This window comes from Sorex araneus, chromosome 8 (assembly GCF_027595985.1).
Source record: "Sorex araneus isolate mSorAra2 chromosome 8, mSorAra2.pri, whole genome shotgun sequence".
Taxonomy (NCBI): domain Eukaryota; kingdom Metazoa; phylum Chordata; class Mammalia; order Eulipotyphla; family Soricidae; genus Sorex; species Sorex araneus.
This window is the reverse complement of record NC_073309.1, coordinates 32,937,412-32,953,864: the sequence shown is the minus strand read 5'-3', so window position 1 is coordinate 32,953,864 and position 16,453 is coordinate 32,937,412. Positions and strand designations below refer to the sequence as shown.

The 16,453-nt window shown below is 43.7% G+C and overlaps 1 protein-coding gene across 3 annotated transcripts in view; it reads right to left on the bottom strand.

The window, feature by feature from the left end:
• NETO2 (neuropilin and tolloid like 2) overlaps positions 1 to 14,785 on the bottom strand; it is an 89,271-nt gene extending 74,486 nt beyond the window's left edge. For all 3 annotated transcript variants that reach the window (XM_004600689.2, XM_004600690.2, XM_055145231.1), the window contains exons 1-3: positions 14,652 to 14,785; positions 4,208 to 4,264; positions 611 to 754 (exon numbers count right to left, since the gene is read on the bottom strand). In XM_004600689.2, the coding sequence (XP_004600746.2) occupies positions 611 to 754; positions 4,208 to 4,264; positions 14,652 to 14,685 (235 nt within the window). In that variant the 5' untranslated portion in view covers positions 14,686 to 14,785. The remainder of the gene's footprint in view (positions 1 to 610; positions 755 to 4,207; positions 4,265 to 14,651) is intronic.
• Positions 14,786 to 16,453: the final 1,668 nt, after the last annotated feature.

Genomic DNA, 16,453 nt, shown 5'->3' with positions numbered 1-16,453 from the left:
CTAGCATGGGCTCAATCTGGGTTTATGTCCCAGTACCACATGGTCCCTGGAGTACTGCAGGGTGGCCTGGGTTACATCAAGACTGCACAACCTGGGCAGCATCACATCTTTGGGACCTTGGACTAAACAGACAGTGTGGTGGGCCAAGATTCCTGGCTAAGGCCCCCAGACCGCCTGAGTACAATGTGAGAAGCCCCACTCCACAGAAAACTGTACTTAACCCGATCATATATAAAGAGTTGAGAAACTAGCACTTATTAAATATACCACAATTTTTTTTAACAAAGAGAGAAATATAAGGCAACTATGTGCAAAAATCTGCATAAAATCTAATAAGAGAGGCCAAAATGTTTTAGCTTTTATTAGAGAAGCTTCTGATATGTAATGACTTAACTAACTGAATTATATTTTAGGAAATCAAAAATTCCTATAAAATTTATTGTTTTTATTATTGCTGTGTTCACTATTTAGAATTAACTTAAGTAAAATTCATGTTTAGGTGTTATTCAAACGGTTTATACAGGGTATTTTACCAATGTACTTAGTTTTACAATAAAGCAAAAAAAAAAAACAGAATTAATCAAATGAAAGACAGAAATTGGTCAAATACCTTCCAAAGTATAAATACACTCTTTGTTCGGTGGATATGAATCAGGATAATTCGGTGAAGCAAAATGACCTCCGTTGCTGGTTCGAACCCAAATGCCACCACAATCAGTAGGAGGACTGTGTTTTATTCCAATAATTTGTCCATCTTAGAGAAATACAGCATTATAACATGAATTCAGCAAAGGAGAATGGCATTCTTCTGTTTGCCCCAATGCATTCCTTACCCTCCCCCGCCTCCATGTTACCATATGTAATTCTGTGAGAATCATTTTCAAATTAGCACAAATTGAAGTTAAAACAAAAACATGTGTACTGCCTGCTGGAAGAATTTGCTGCAAAAGGTCTAGTTTGTCATGTTGGGGTATAGGGAAGTGTAACATTTTACAAGGGCAAAAATCTAATGAACCAATTAAACACTGTAAAATTCAGTTATGACATAAAAATGAAAAATCCTGGACATTATGAAAGCAAGAACAGGGGCCAGAGAGATAGCACAGTGGGTAGGACACACTTGCCTTGCACACAGTCAAGCTCAATTCCCAGCACCACGTATAATCCCAAGTGCCATCAGGAATGATCCCTGAGCACAGAGCTGGGAATAAATCTGGAGCAGAGCTGGGTGTGATCCCCAAGTAAAAGGATTCTTTTTTTTTTTTTTTTTTTAAATCAGGAACAGTTTTAAGATTACTGATGGATTTAATTTACAACTGTTGACTGAACCACATGACTACTATTTCCTCAAATTCCATTTACACAGCAGATTTATTTTAGGGCATAAACCTACTAAAATGAAGAAGTAGATATCAGAGTGACAAACAGGAAGTACTAAGTGTGTCTGGAAGTGGGGATGGTGGTGGTGGTGGCAGTAAAACTGGGCTTTTGAAAACCATGAATGCTAGTTGAAATTAGAATCAATCTGATTTCAAGACCTTCCTGTACTCTATAAACTTATGTAGCTGCTGCTCTCTCAAGACACCAGAAAACTAGAGCTAATGTCTGTAGAGATAAACAGGGTTATTGCAATAAGGCATTATTAGGCAGAGCAGAGGTGAAGGTACCGACCTGAAATGGGGAACTGGGTGGATGCTGACATGCTAAGTGCATCCCAGCCTCTTCCCCATTAACTAGTCCTTTGCCCCGGCTAAAGGACTCTGTCAGATGTGGAGCTTTTAAACTGGAGATGCAGATTCTTGTCTAGGGAAGCTAATCAATCCAAAGAAAAAGACCCAATGCTGTAACTCAAGGGTCCCCCAGTGCCAGATCACTCAACAGTGAGGAGCATAGTAAATACTAGTGCAGTTAGTGATCAGAATGTAGTGTTCCTCTCAAAAATATGAGCAGATATTTAAAGATCACCAGACATTTTAGGAGAGACTCTAATATGGAAAAACAGAACCAAAAAGAAACTAAGAAAATTATTATGCAAGAAAATATTTTTAAAAAGTGACACTACTAGACATAGATATAAATACTCTCTGAAGTAAAAAAGCATGCATTTCAAGGCTGAAGACACAGTACAGAGGTGCCTGCTTTGCATGCAGCCAACCGGAGTTCAATCCCGGCACTGGATTCGACCCTTACATTGCATAGGGTCCACCAAGCCCCACCAGGAGTGACTCCTGACCACAGAGCCAGGGGTAAGCCACAAGCACAGTTGGATGTGGCCCTTCCCCAACCTCCCACCCCCCCAAAGAGAGTATACATATAAAACACAAACAAACATACTTTAGGAGCCAGGACAGATAAAAACAGGGTGTCTTGCATGCAGCTGACCCCAATTCAATCCCTGGCACCAAGTATGGTATCCGAAGCACTGCCTATAGTGATCTCTAAGCACCAACAGATGAGGCACAAAACCCATAGCCCTTCTCCACTCCCATTGCCCTGACCAAAGATAGTCTAAAGAATATTCAGAAGCAAAACCAAATCAAAACAAACTAATGCCAACCAGAAAAACTAGTAGAATGAGCAGAGATCTGTAAACGAGGGCCCTGAGTCAAACCAGGCCTAGGACCAGTGACTGTAAATAAATCTTTACTGAAATGTATCATACTTATTCATGTGCTTGCTATCTATTGCTCCCATATTCTTTTTTTGTTTTTGTTTTTGCTTTTTGGGTCACACCCACCGATGCACAGGGGATACTCCTGGCTCTGCACTCAGGAATCACTCCTGGCGGTGCTTGGGGGACCATGTGGGATGCTGGGGATGGAACCCGGGCCGGCTGCGTGCAAGGCAAGTGCCTCCCCACTGTGCTATCGCTCCAGTCCCTACTGCTTTCATATTCTAACAACTAAATTAGGCAGCTGCTCCAGACAAAGTCTTACACAGTACTTACTTGGTCCTTTACCTAAAAGTTCTTCCTATTTCACAGTCAGGGAGAAAACTGAAAGGGCTGAAGCCCCAGCCTTGCCTAGATTTCACCTTCAGCACTGCACTGCATGGCTCCCCAAGAACTACCGGCATAGTCCTGGTGGCCCATGGAAGCTCCTAGTTCCTAGTTCCTTGTTCCGAGAAGCATCATCTCTCTGGGCTAAACAGACTGGCCTGCACTGCCAGGCTGCGCATCACTGGGAAGGGGCCCCCTGTGATCCTGGCTCTTAAGCAGAGAGTGAATCTCCACCCCCACCAAGAAAGTTTTCTTCTTCCTCATTTAGAGAACAAAGCTGAAGAAGTGTCAATAGAAAGGAAATAGAATATGAAAAAAAGAAAAAAAATAACAGAAGCTCCTTAAAGACAGAATAAAAAGAGAATAAAAAACTAAAATAGGTAAGTGAAAAGCTCAAGGACTTAACATAGCCCTGAAAGCTGTTATGGAATCATTATTAATATCTGAAACTGAAATTACTAAGAAAAGTATAACACACTAGAGATAAGAAGGGAAGAAAGACAAAAATGTGAGCTCCAAAAGGATGGTGGACTGATTTTACCTAACTCTTAGGAACATTTTTATTTTTGTCATGTGTAAGTGTAACTTTGATGAAAATATCGGATTCTATGAAAAGATGGGTTAACACAGATTCTATGAAAAGATGGGTTAACACTGACACAAAAATTTGGTTAAAAAATTATGATCTTCCACAAAGGACTATCAGTAAAGGTCCAAAGGGCAGGAGAGATTGATTTTCATTTTACCACATTGGAAAAAGCAACTTTTCCCCCCTTAACAATAAAGCAAAATCTCACTGATTCTGGGATATAATTCAGAGTATGCGAGGAGCTAGTAATGTCAATTTTTAGACAATATCAGGGAAAGATTTTATATTGACAAGTGCAATTGAATTCAGTTAAATTGAGGACTGACAGGTTGATACTGGACACCCCAGACGGATTATGGAAATAATACTCAAAAGTTGCAATTCTTCAATTCTTTCAAATAAGCCATTCCACTATTTTTTTTTTTTTTTTTGCTTTTTGAGTCACACCCAGCATTGCACAGGAGTTACTCCTGACTCATGCACTCAGGGGACCTTATGGCATGCTGGGAATCGAACCTGGGTCAGCTGCCTGCAAGGCAAACGCCCTACCCACTGTGCTATTGCTCCAGCCCCCATTCCACTATTTTGAACATTTAATGTCATGATTTTAAATACTTTACCTTGGGTCTTTTGGGCCACAGCAATCCCTTCCACTACAAGTATTGTTATTAACAACACTAGAGAAATAACAGAGAAGAGAAGTTAAATGGGATATATATTATAGGAATCTATATTAAATTTTACTGTCTATAATAAAGGAAAATCATGACAAAAAATAGACAAATTAAACCACTATTTCTTACTTTCGTTCTCAATATTTCCAGTGGTCAAATCTTATGGTCTCCTTTACTATTTGACACTAAAGACAATCCAAGAAAAGACCTAATCGATACTGCACTCAATTACATGAACATTTATATTAATACATGGTATTTACAGTATTCTTCAACTTAGGGATTAAAAACCAAACTTTGTTTGCATCCAACTTTGATTATTCTAATTATTCCTATATGTACTGTACACTATCTCAAAATGTCTGCACATGTTATGGCAAAGTTCGGTAAGATTATCTGACTTTTGAGAAAATTCATAATAGAGAAGGGGCAGCAGTCTCTTAGACACATTACATTTTCTAGTTGTACAGGGCTATGCTATTATACACTAAATTACAAAAGCTACTATATATTTTTAAAAATGAACCTTTTCCCAGTGTGAACATTTCTGAGACCCGACTAATAACAAATATTGAAATTTTAGTCTGCATATGTATTTAAGATTCTTTTAACCCTTTTTTAAAAATGAAAGGTGCACTGTTATCCTTTCTTTTCCCTTTTAATGGAACCTACCTACCAGACTGCCACAAACTCCTACGTAAAGTGGAGTTTTTATTAGTCATCATGCACTTACAGAATATATACTGGATGCCTGGCAGAAAGGATACAGTGATGTAGAGAGAGAAATTTAGCAAATGAATCGAGTCTAGACTTTAGTAATCAAATGCACCTAAGCAGCATCTCAGTGTTTGTCAGGTACCAGCTGAGGCCTTTTCAACTCATTTTACTTATCTGTTAAGTAGGGATTGTCATTTTAGTAGCACCAGCATCATTAGGTTGTTGTGAGGATTAAATGTGATGATCTGGGCTGGAGCAATAGTACAGCGGGTAGGGCGTTTGCCTTGCATGCAGCCGGGTTCAATTCCCAGCATCCCATATGGTCCTCTGAGCACCACCGAGGTGATTCCAGAGTGCAGAGCCAGGAGTAAACCCTGTGCATTGCCAGGTGTGACCCAAAGAGAAAAAAAAAAGTGATGATCTACATAAGTGCTTTTTTTTGTTGTTGCTTTTGGGCCACACAAAACTGTGCTTAGGGCTTAACGCCTAGCAGAGACTGGGGACTATATGGGACACCAGGAACCAAACGTGGGCCGGCTGTGTGCAGGGCAAGTGCCTTCCCCATTATACTGTCTCTCTGGCCCTATGTAGCACTTTTATATGCCAACATTCTGATAAATAAATAATAAATATTAGAACAAACTGGTATCTTCAGGTAGTCAATCTATGGTTATAGACAGTCTATGATGCAAGATGAAAAAGAGTTTATCAGGGTTACATAAAGCATGAGAAATGGAAAGAAAAATCATTCTACTGTAGGTTTAGTGGAATGTAGTGCAGAAAAGTTCAGGAAAAGGTATATATACTCTTTTCAATTTGGATCTTAGAGTATTTCAATCTAGGAGACAGAGGGAAAAATAGCATCTTAGACAAAACAAACAAAAATACAAAAGAAGCATGAGCTTTATAGCAGTTGTTAGTGAACTCTGAAAAATAAAGTATAGTTAGCATATGGAGTGGAGCAGTAGACCAAATTAGAAATAAGATGAGAGCAGGCTTACTATCTAAGAGAAAAGCTAGAATAATAATAGGTATCTTGACAATTCAGCAAGTAACATCTATTTGTATCTACTTACATTGTTAGAAAAATTATTTCCCACAGCATAAATACACATTGTACACAAATGGTCAAATTGTGTGATCCATATCTTCCTTCATTACTTACAGGCATAATAATTTACTGGTTTGATATTTATAATTCATAATAAAGAGGTAAGCAAGCCAGGCAGACAGGCAAGTAAGAAATCAACCTGAAACCAGAGAAACAGTAAAACAATGGCAACTGTGCCAGGAAAAATTTACAATTGCCAATAAAAATTCAGTTTTATGAAATATCTATAAATTTGAACCGACTATACAACTAAGGTGGATCATATTGAAAATAAAATTATAAGACATTATTTTCTACTTTAGAGGGATGCTAACAATTTACATTCCCCCCTAAAGTTAAAATTTATTCATGTCAGGGGCCAGAGAGATAGTTCAATAAGCAGATTTACATGTAGGTGACCAGGGTTTGGGAACAATTCCTGAGCACAGGGCTGGGAGTAGCTATAGGGCACCACCAGGTGTGGCCCAAAAGCAAATGAAAAGATTAGCCAGCCCAGCCTGAAAGATAGCTCAATGGTTATTGTACATGCTTTGTACACATAAGCACAGAAATAGCAGTAGCCCCTAACATCCTTGAGTGTGGCCCCAAACCAAAACAGAAAAAAAAAAAAGTCTTAATCAGGTGAGCTGTGCCACAATATATATGATAACAATTAGGGCAAATCTGCATAGCAATTAGGGGTAGTAACTTTTTTGGGGGGGGCCTGTATGATTATTAATCTTTCTAAAATCTGACATAAAAAACTTTCCTGCGAATATGTAACAGGAAGTCTGAACATTACTGGTTATAATCAGATGGGAATATTAAAGCAAGTTCTATTAATGACAAACAGTGGAATTATTTCAAGAAAAGTGCTGCTATACTGAAGTTTTATCCTTAGTCTCAATCTATGTGCCAAACACTGTTCTCTTATTCTTACCTTAAGAATTTATCAAATTCTAACTGAAGTTACTGAAACTGGAGATTTGGTCTATAGAACTAAATTTACATGGGGGGAGGGAAGTGTGGCTGGGAGGAACCCTCAGTACACTGGTAGTGATGGGTGTAAGCATTAAAAGTATTAACAGGGGCTGGAGCAAAAGCACAGTGGGTAGGGCATTTGCCTTGCACATGGCCGACCCAGGTTCGATTCCCAGCATCCCATATGGCCCCCCTGAGCACCACCAGGAGAAATTCCTGAGTGCAGAGCCAGGAGTAACCCCTGAGCATTGCTGGGTGTTACCCAAAAAGAAAAAAAAGTACTAACAGTATTTTAAATCTTGGTACCTTAGTAAAAATGGTAAAAAAAATTGGGCCGGAGTGATAGTACAGCAGGTGGCACGCTCTTGCCTTGCACGTGGCCAACCTGGGTTTAATCCCTGACATCCCATATGTTCCCCTGAGCATTGCCAGGAGTAATTCCTGAGTGCAGAGCCAAGAGTAACCCCTGAGCATCGGCAGGTGTGGCCCAGAAATAAAAAACAACAACAACAAAGTAGAAAATTCATCAAACTCAGAAATACTTCAGACTTTCAACTCAAAGCAATGCACTACAGAAGGCACTAATTCTTTTTACTTTTGGCCACACTCATTGGTGCTCATGGGAGGGGCTGGGGGATCTTATGGGGTGCTAGGGATTGAACTTGGGTAGGCTGGTGCAAGGCAAGTGTCCTACCCACTGTATTATCTCTTTAGCCCTGTATGGCATGGATTCTTGACAGTAGAACCCACGCTCAAATAAAAACACTAAACTCTATAATCATACAATTGGGTTATGCAGAGCATCTTTCGGCCCGATGCTTGAAAGAGACAGTGTCCACCACTTATGCCCTTACTTCTGGTTCTAAAGTTTAGTAATCAGGACCTGTAATAACTGATTATACACCTGACTTACGAATAAAGATCTAAAAGATATAAAATGTTATTCTAGGTATAAAATACAAATCCTCAAAACTACTCCCTGCATTTCATCTCCTTCAACTCTGAATCACTGTATATTAGATCAAAGCAGAGTATTGTCCTCCAGCCCTATTTTCCTACTTTTCATTGCAAAGACAGGCCCTATTTTCCATTACAAAAATCAAGGTCAGATTTATTCTCCTCATTGTTACTTAATAGTGGAAACCTAGCCAACACAATGAATACTGGAAAGAAGACAAAACTATTATTTATAGATAATGCTATTGAAAACCTGTTAAGTTCCAGGAGAATTACTTGGAAAATTATTATACTTATTATAGCGACTGTGCCTTCACTAAAGCATGCAGGAATGAAGAAATGATGCAGGACATCCGCTTCCTTTTGAAAATACTTAGAATCTACCATGCTCTCAAAATGAAAATTTTAACAACAAAAACAATACCAAGGCCCCAAAGTTGTACGCCCTGGGAAATCTAATCTTCATTCTGTGTGACTGTGAGTTTAACAATAATTCAGAGACTTGCCAAAGGGCAAATGGATATTGGGGAAACAACTGGCTCTTCTCGTCACTGTGCCCTATATTATACTGAGAGCGTATTCTGTACACAGCAGCTAGTGATCTTTTAAAAACAGAAATCAGATTACATTATAGCCTTTCATAAAATCCTCCAGGAGTTCCACTGAATTCAGAATCAATCCATATTCTTTAATGATTTCCGAGTTCCCGTACTTTCTGGCACTGGCCATCTGACCTTTCCGACGAATCCACGGCTACTCAGGCTGCTTCCCCATTACCTCAACAAACCAGGCTCATTCCTGCCTTCAAGACAACTGCCAAGTACCTGTCTGCAAAGCTAATTCTTTCCCAGGGTCCAAGTCCTGTGAGGTCTCCCAAATTCTAAAGAAATGCAGACTTTTCTCTATCCACTTTTGTCACGTAAACATTTTAATCATTACCTGCACTTCAAAGTACTTGCTCTAAAAAGAGGGAACTTGTCTAATTCACTAGTCTAGTGCCAGGATTTCCTGCACTCAAATGACCAGACATGATCTTGAGCAAAGCTTCTTTAGAGCTACAACAGAGTACACGTCCTTATTAACAGCAACCACACATACAAGGCAGTTATCTTTTATTTGAGTGCAGATCGAGAGATGGGAAAGAATAGATTTATTGTTTTCTTCTCAGATACTCAGTCAGTATTTTTCCTCTCAAGCTGGATCAATTTACCTTCCTAGTTGATTAAATCTAGCACGAGATGCCAGAATGTTACAACCATCAAAATGGCCTGCCTTCATGCTCCTTATTATTTTTCTACAGGGAAGGAAAGAATGAAGTGTCATCCGTGTATACAGACTATTTATTTGAGGTAGTAGGAGCAGTAGCTCCCTTTTGATGAACTTTGTTCCAAAGGAACAATTAGATCTAATCAAACTCAATTTTACTCACGAGTGAAGAAAGATAGATTCTGGTTAATTTTTGGACCACTCCTTCATCCATATGCTAATCACATTGCCAGATCTCTTTTACAAGAAAGAGTCAATGTATCAGAAATGCTTCCTCTATCTATAGAAGGGGAGTTAAACGCTTGCTAGTCAAATGCTGCTGAGACGGCAGTTTTGTCCACTCTAATTATACAGGAGTCTCCTTGGACATCAAAGCAACTATCAACAAATTTCAATACAACCAGGTCACATTTGTTACAGTATTGGGTATCTTACACACTAATAGTGCTGGAATTCCCAGATACTATTCTAGAAACAACATGTACTGTCATTTTGATGAAAACAAAATGTACTGTCATTTTCACGAAAACCACTGAACTTTGCAATTAGAACACTCTGTAATTCTGCAAAGCAAAATAGCAAATACACTGCTAAGGGTCAGCTTTTCGGGAGTCACTCTGATAAGTGAGTGACAGAGTAAGCCCCCACCTCCCCAGGCAGAACACCCTTTCTTCTGTGATTTCTGTTCTATTTTTAAATCTTATTTTGGTTTTTGGGTCACACCCAGCCGAGCTCAGGGTTTTCCTGGCTCTGCACTCAGGGATCACTTCTGATGGGGCTCAGGGGACCATATGGGGTGTGGGAATCAATCCAGGTCGGCCGTGTGCAAGGAAGGCACCTTACTGCAGTACTATCCCTTCAGCCCCTCTGTTCAGTTTTTAAAATATTCCCTCACAAGGGTTCTTTTGAGGGAGTCCTGCGATGAGGAAAGTTTGGATAGGACTACATTACAATGCCTCTTGGGAGTCCCTTTCTTAAAAAAAAAAAAAAAAAAAAGAATCTTAAGAGCCTTAGGATCACTTTTAAAAAAATACTTCAACAGTAACAACAATTTGGCCTCATTCACCTGTCACCGAAAGAGCCCCCCAATACGGCAGCGTTAATTATTCTATAGCAGCATAAATTTAAAAATAAAAGGAGAAAATGCTCAATGGTAGGAACCGCGACCAGAAGTTGGATGGTTGTTTCAAAACTGATACGAGCAAGAACTAAGCTGAAGATTGCTTTGAACTGAACTGGTTTTGTCAGACCATGTATGCAGGAGAAACAAAAACGTTTGGGGTATATGTAGCAATGGTTTTACGGAAAGATAGGGAGATAGAGTAAGAGGTAATGAAGGAAGAGAAGGGAAGAGAAAGAAACAAAGAAGATACCAACCCATAAAGGAAAAAAAAATCATGGGAGGGAGGTTCAGGTGGGAGAGGGGGAGCAAAAACCAATATATTGGTTCCCTTATCAAAACCCCTAGAGTTTGGGGCTGGAATGACAGCACAGCGGGTAGGGCGTTTGCCTTGCAGGAGGCCAACCGGAGTTCAATTCCCAGCATCCCATATGGTCCCCTGAGCACGGCCAGGGGTAACTCCTGAGTGCAGAGCCAGGAGTGACCCCTGAGCATCACTGGGTGTGACCCAAAAAGCAAAAAAAAAAAAAAAAAAAAAATCCCTAGAGTTCACCCAGTTGAGTTTGGTTTTAAAATGCATAAAAACTATATAAACTGAGGATCTGTGATAATAAAAGTCTCATTTAATGAAACTTTTCTATTGTCAATATTTAAAACTTTTTCTCCAACTCTTGAAAGAGAAGTCAAAAAGTTAATTTTTAACAAGGTACTGTGTACCTGTGACAAGTGATATTAAAGGGATCTTTATTATTATTATTATATTTTTAATAGTGAATCACCGTGAGGTAGTTACATACTTACAAACTTCCGTGTTTTCGTTTCAGTCATATAATAATCGAGTACCCATCCCTCCACCATTGCCCATTCGCCACCACCAATGATCCTAGTATCCCTCCTACTACCCCCACCCCATCCCCTTCACCTCCCCACCCCTGCCTCTGTGTCAGGGCATTAAAGGGATCATTTTTTTTCAATACCGTATTTCTTTTTTGATAGTTAACTTTCTGATCTCAGGGATCACTCCTGGCAGGCTCTGGGAGACCCTATGTGTACCAGGGATCGAACCCAGATCACCTGCATGCATGGCAAATGCGTTAACCACTGTACTCTCTCTCTCTGGCCCAAGTTTTAAGCTTTTAAGATATAGCGTGCCAAGGAATACTTATGCGGTTATGCCATAAATTTAATCAACATTTATACATACAACTGTAAATAGATAGGATTGGTGGGGGGGAGGGGGGAAATGTATATGTGTACAAAGAAAGGGTGGAGAGATAGAATAGCCAGTAAGGTGCTTGTTTGGTGAGTATGTCTGACCTCTCAGTTCAATCACAGAGGCCAGGCTCTACATAGAGCCTCCACCCTCCACCCCCAACAAATCCAGGAGTGACCGCTGAGCACAGCTGGGAGTGGACCAGCCTCCTGACCACCACCCAACCCCCCACCTTTCGAAAAAAGACTAAAAAATGGGCTTATAGCCCTCATGTAATATTTTATCTTGGGGGGTGGGTGGGACTGGTGTTGGACCAGAACTGTGGTACCCAGGGCTTTCTGCGGCTCTGTGCTCAAAGATCACTTCTGGTGGTTATCAGAGGACCATTATGTGGGACCAAAGTTCAAAACTGGATCAGTTATGTGCAAGGAAAGTGCCTTAACTCTGGACTATTTCTCTTGCCTTTCATGTAATATATTCATGGGACAGTGATGCTTATTTAGCTCTGACAGAAGGTAAGCCAAATTTCACAAAACCTGAATAAAAAACATTTACACATGTGGGGTCGGAGCGATAGCACAGCAGGTAAGGCGTTTGCCTTGCATGCGGCCGACCCGGGTTCGATCCCTGGCATCCCATATGGTCCCCCAAGCATGCCAGGAGTAATTCCTGAGTGCAAAACCAGGAGTAACCCCTGAGCATCGCTGGGTGTGACCCCTCCCCCAAAAAAAACATTTACACATGATAGTCAGTTTCAGCAACATATTAAAGGTCTTAAAAGTCTGGTGGAGATACCTTTTTGTTCTCACTGCTTAAAGTAAAACAAATCAACAGCAGCTTATAGAAAATTATGCCTGGTTTTAGCAGAAGCTGACCATAATATTACAAAAAAGGCTTTTGGTTTGTAATACCTACAATCATGCTAATGTTAAATAATTGCCTAGAACCCCCTGTACTTTGAAGCAATTCATCATACAGCATACATAAAGGATACTTGTTCATTCCCAACAGCCAATTTTTTTTAAAGAGAACTTGAAAAAATGTTTTTGAAATCAATTCATGTAGCATTTTGTTACCCAAAATACCCCAGAGATACGGAGCACTGTGGTATGAAGAGGAAGTCTCCTCTGTATTTCTATTTCCCAGATTCCCTTTTCAGCTTTTGTTAAATTCCCTCCCGACCAATTCCCCATATATATAAGCACAATACACAAAAACTTAAAACAGATTTTAGGTGTGTTCTCTTAGTCATCTTACAATTTTATTTTAGCTGGAACCTCAAAAGTAGTCCCATGAAAAAAATAGCAGAGGTCGGGTAAGAGTAAGGGGAAAAAAGCCAAATACTACATTGTTTTCACTGTAGTTCTGCCATCACCACAGAAACCTTCCCCTGAAGTACTTCACCACAATGGCCAAAGAGGGCAGTGTGTACCTATGACAAATCAAAGGCAGAAAGAAAGGCTGCAAATTCCTTCACCATTAGAGGAACACTGAAATTCTTTTCTATCCAGCTCAATTTCCCCAAGTTCTGTAGACAAAGATGCATAACTGATCTGTGGAAATTCTCTCCAATAGGGGCTACTTGCATGGGCTGTCAATTATTGCATAATCCTAAAACAATCAGAAAAGGAAGAAAATTTGGGGAGGGGTAATCTTGGAAATCTTACATGTCGATTTGTCAAGAACCTTAATTTTCCAAGGACTATCTATATACAGCAGAGCTATAGGCAGAAAAAATACATATAGAAGAACCACGAGTTTTAAATGCCAATACAATGAGGGAGCCATTAAGAACATAAGGGGTATTGGAAATAATCACCAGCTAAGAAGTCCTAGGTAAGGTTACCTTACTAGAAATAGTGTGCATTACAGTTGAGAAGTCAAATATTTGGAGCCCTTAATTCTAAATCTCAATTATAAATTTCTTAATAACTGGAGAGTAGCGTCCGATTAAAATGAAAAGCAGAAGTATGCTGACTTTTTCTAGAAAACCAAAGTGTACATCTGGAGTGGGAGGAAATAAACATCGTCTGTTGTGCCACTGTACGGAGATCAAGATACGAAAAACTAACACCGTTATTGTTCCTCCAACATGAGAAATAACGTTTCACAAAATTACAAACAGACAGTGACTCAATTTTCAATTTAAATCAGTAGGGGTCAAAAGAAGTCCTTTGACGTATTGGTGGAACCGTTTTTCCTGAGGAATGAGAAAGGATTTATTCAGTGCGAGTTTCAGAAACAACTTTGTATCACAATTTCAATCACGTCGGTATCTGGAAATTTCACGTCCAAGAACACCTCCTGGGAAATGCACAAACAGCTACAGTGTTTCTCGAGCTTTGTACAGTAGGGAAGCAGGATGCTCTTATCTGGGCACAAGAAATCAGAAAGAGCCTGCCACCGGCTGCAGGTTATTCTGAGGTCTCGGGAAGCGCCTGGAGGGCGCAGCGCGAGCCTCCGGGCCCCGGGCCGGGTCGGGTCGGGCCGAACCGGGTCTGGGCGCCCGCAGTGGTGCCGCAGCCTCCGCGGTGGCGGCAGCAGGTGGGACCCCGCGGGGGCAGGAGGCCGCTCGGCCCGCCACCGCCCGGCTTTTCGAAACCCTCCCCGCGACGCCTCGGCCGGGGCTTTTGTTGCTGGAGTGGAAGGACTTTGTTCGGGAATTCCGAGAAAGACTGGCCCTGGCTCCACTTCAAAGAAATCCCACAACTTTGCAAGAGCACTGCACGGGGGAAGCGCGAGGGCACGGCTCTCGGGGGGCCCCGGCGGTGGGGGCGATGGATGGGGGGGCGCTGGAGGCCTTCGGGAGAAGAGGGGGTCGGGTCACCTCTGCTCCCACCACCCCGCCTTCAACAGAACCCGCGAGCGCGCCGCGGGGCCCGGGAGAGGCGCCCGGAGAGCGGGCGAGCCCGCGAGGGGCGCGAGAGCCCCGCAGTCGGGCCGCCGGCAGACAAAGAGGCGCGCCGGGTGCGCGGCGCGGGGAAGAGCCGCGGAGACGCCGGGCTCGGCCCGCAGGGGGCGCCGTCCGCGGCCCCGGGCCGCTTACCTTTGAGGACCGAGCACAGCTGCTCGAGGGCCATGTTCCCGGGAGGCCCGGCGCTCGGCGGGGGCCCAGGCGCGCGGCGTGGAGGCGGCGAGGAGGCGGCGGCAGCGGCGGCGGCGCGGAGCTCACGGCCCAGCGCGGCGGCGGCGGCGGCGGCAGCCCCGCTGCGTCCCCATCGCCGGCGGGGCAGTGCTCAGGTCCTGCGGGCCGCCGCGCCCCAGCGCCCCGGCGGGCCGCCGCGCATGCCGAGCCCCCCGACGTGCGCCGCCTCCTGGCCCGCGCGGCTCCGTCTGGCCATCGACCGCCCCCGCAGCCGCGGCGCGCGGGTGCTGCTCCGCCCGCGGCCGCCGCGCCAGCCCCTCTCAAGTGGCGGGCGCGGGGAGCCCCGGCTCATTTAAGCGGGGAGCGCGAGCGCCGCGTGCCGGCCGCGCCGCCTGCGCGCATGTGCCCGCCCTCCGGCCCCCGCCCGGTGCCCCTCGCGCCCGCCCCGCCGATCGCCGCCGGGGGAGCGCGCCTCGCGCCCCGGGGAGGGCGGTGCACCCCGCGGCGGGCGGCCGTTGGGCCGGGGCGGGGCCGGCGCGGGGGGTCCCGGGAGCAGCGCGCTGGTCCCAGCCCGGCCGCGTGCCCAGGGAGACGGGCGCTGCCCTCCTGCCCCCGCCGCCGCCGCCGCCGCCCCCGCCGGGCGCCCGGGTGGACTGTCCGAGCCCTCGAGGCCTCCCGCACGAGGGAGGAGCCGGGGCGCGGGGGCCCAGCCCCGGCTCGGCAGCCGTCGCCCGTCACTCCGTGTCGGATCGCCCTCAGACGGATGGGGGACAGCGAGCCCCCGCCCCCCGGCCTCCAAGGGCCTCAGTTCAAGGTCAAAGTCCTGCCCACTTGGACCCTGCTCAGCCACCTGCCTCGGGCCGGGAGCTTAGAGGCCGATTTGGGGTGGGGGGGCCTGAGGGTCTCTCACCTGCTCCTATGGCCAGGTGAGTTCCAGTTGACCACCGCTAATGCGCACTGGCATCTCCCGAGCGCTGCCAGACACTTGACAGCGCAACTCGCATCCTCAGACACGGGTCTTGCTGGAAGTACGGGCGGAGAAGGGGGAAAACGAGGCCAGAAAGTTAAGTGTTTTGTCCGGAGCCACACTAGCGAGTGGACAGAGGCCGATTAAGGAGCCAGGAAATCCCAGGGCTTCCCTCTGAGCCACTGAACCACGCTGATGGTGCTGTCCGACTGCTGGAAAACATTCCACGTTTTAAAACTGTTGTATAGTATGTGCACTAATTATCTTCTTTTATTTTCTCCACGATAACTATTTATATTCTGAAATTACTTTGCTTAACTGCTTATTTGTACCCCTCCTGTTTCCCCCACCTCCCGCCCACACCCAATAAAATATGTTTGAGGGCAGGAGTCACTCAAACTTTATGAGTGAATTTATGGGTGTTAAATTTGTGCAGAAAGGAGTGATTGGTGCTAGAGAAACATCCGTAATTGAGGTCCCACCGTGGCGAAATATTTATGCTTGTTTCAGATGCAGAGTAGGAACTTTATGATTTGTTAAATTGTAGCTAAATACAAAATAGAGCAACTGGGAGAAAAATCTCCCAGGCAATACAAAGCTCTCTTCTGTCCTATTCCTTCAAGAAAGGCACAAAGATTTTACACGGATTACAAATGAAAACATTGAATACCAATTAGTAGTACAGCATTTAAGCCCTTTGCTGTGGTATAGGAGGTATAAAAGATGTTTCTGTTGCTTTTCTAAGACAAATCAGCTACAATTAGATTGAAATTGCACCCAGGAATCAACAAGTAAG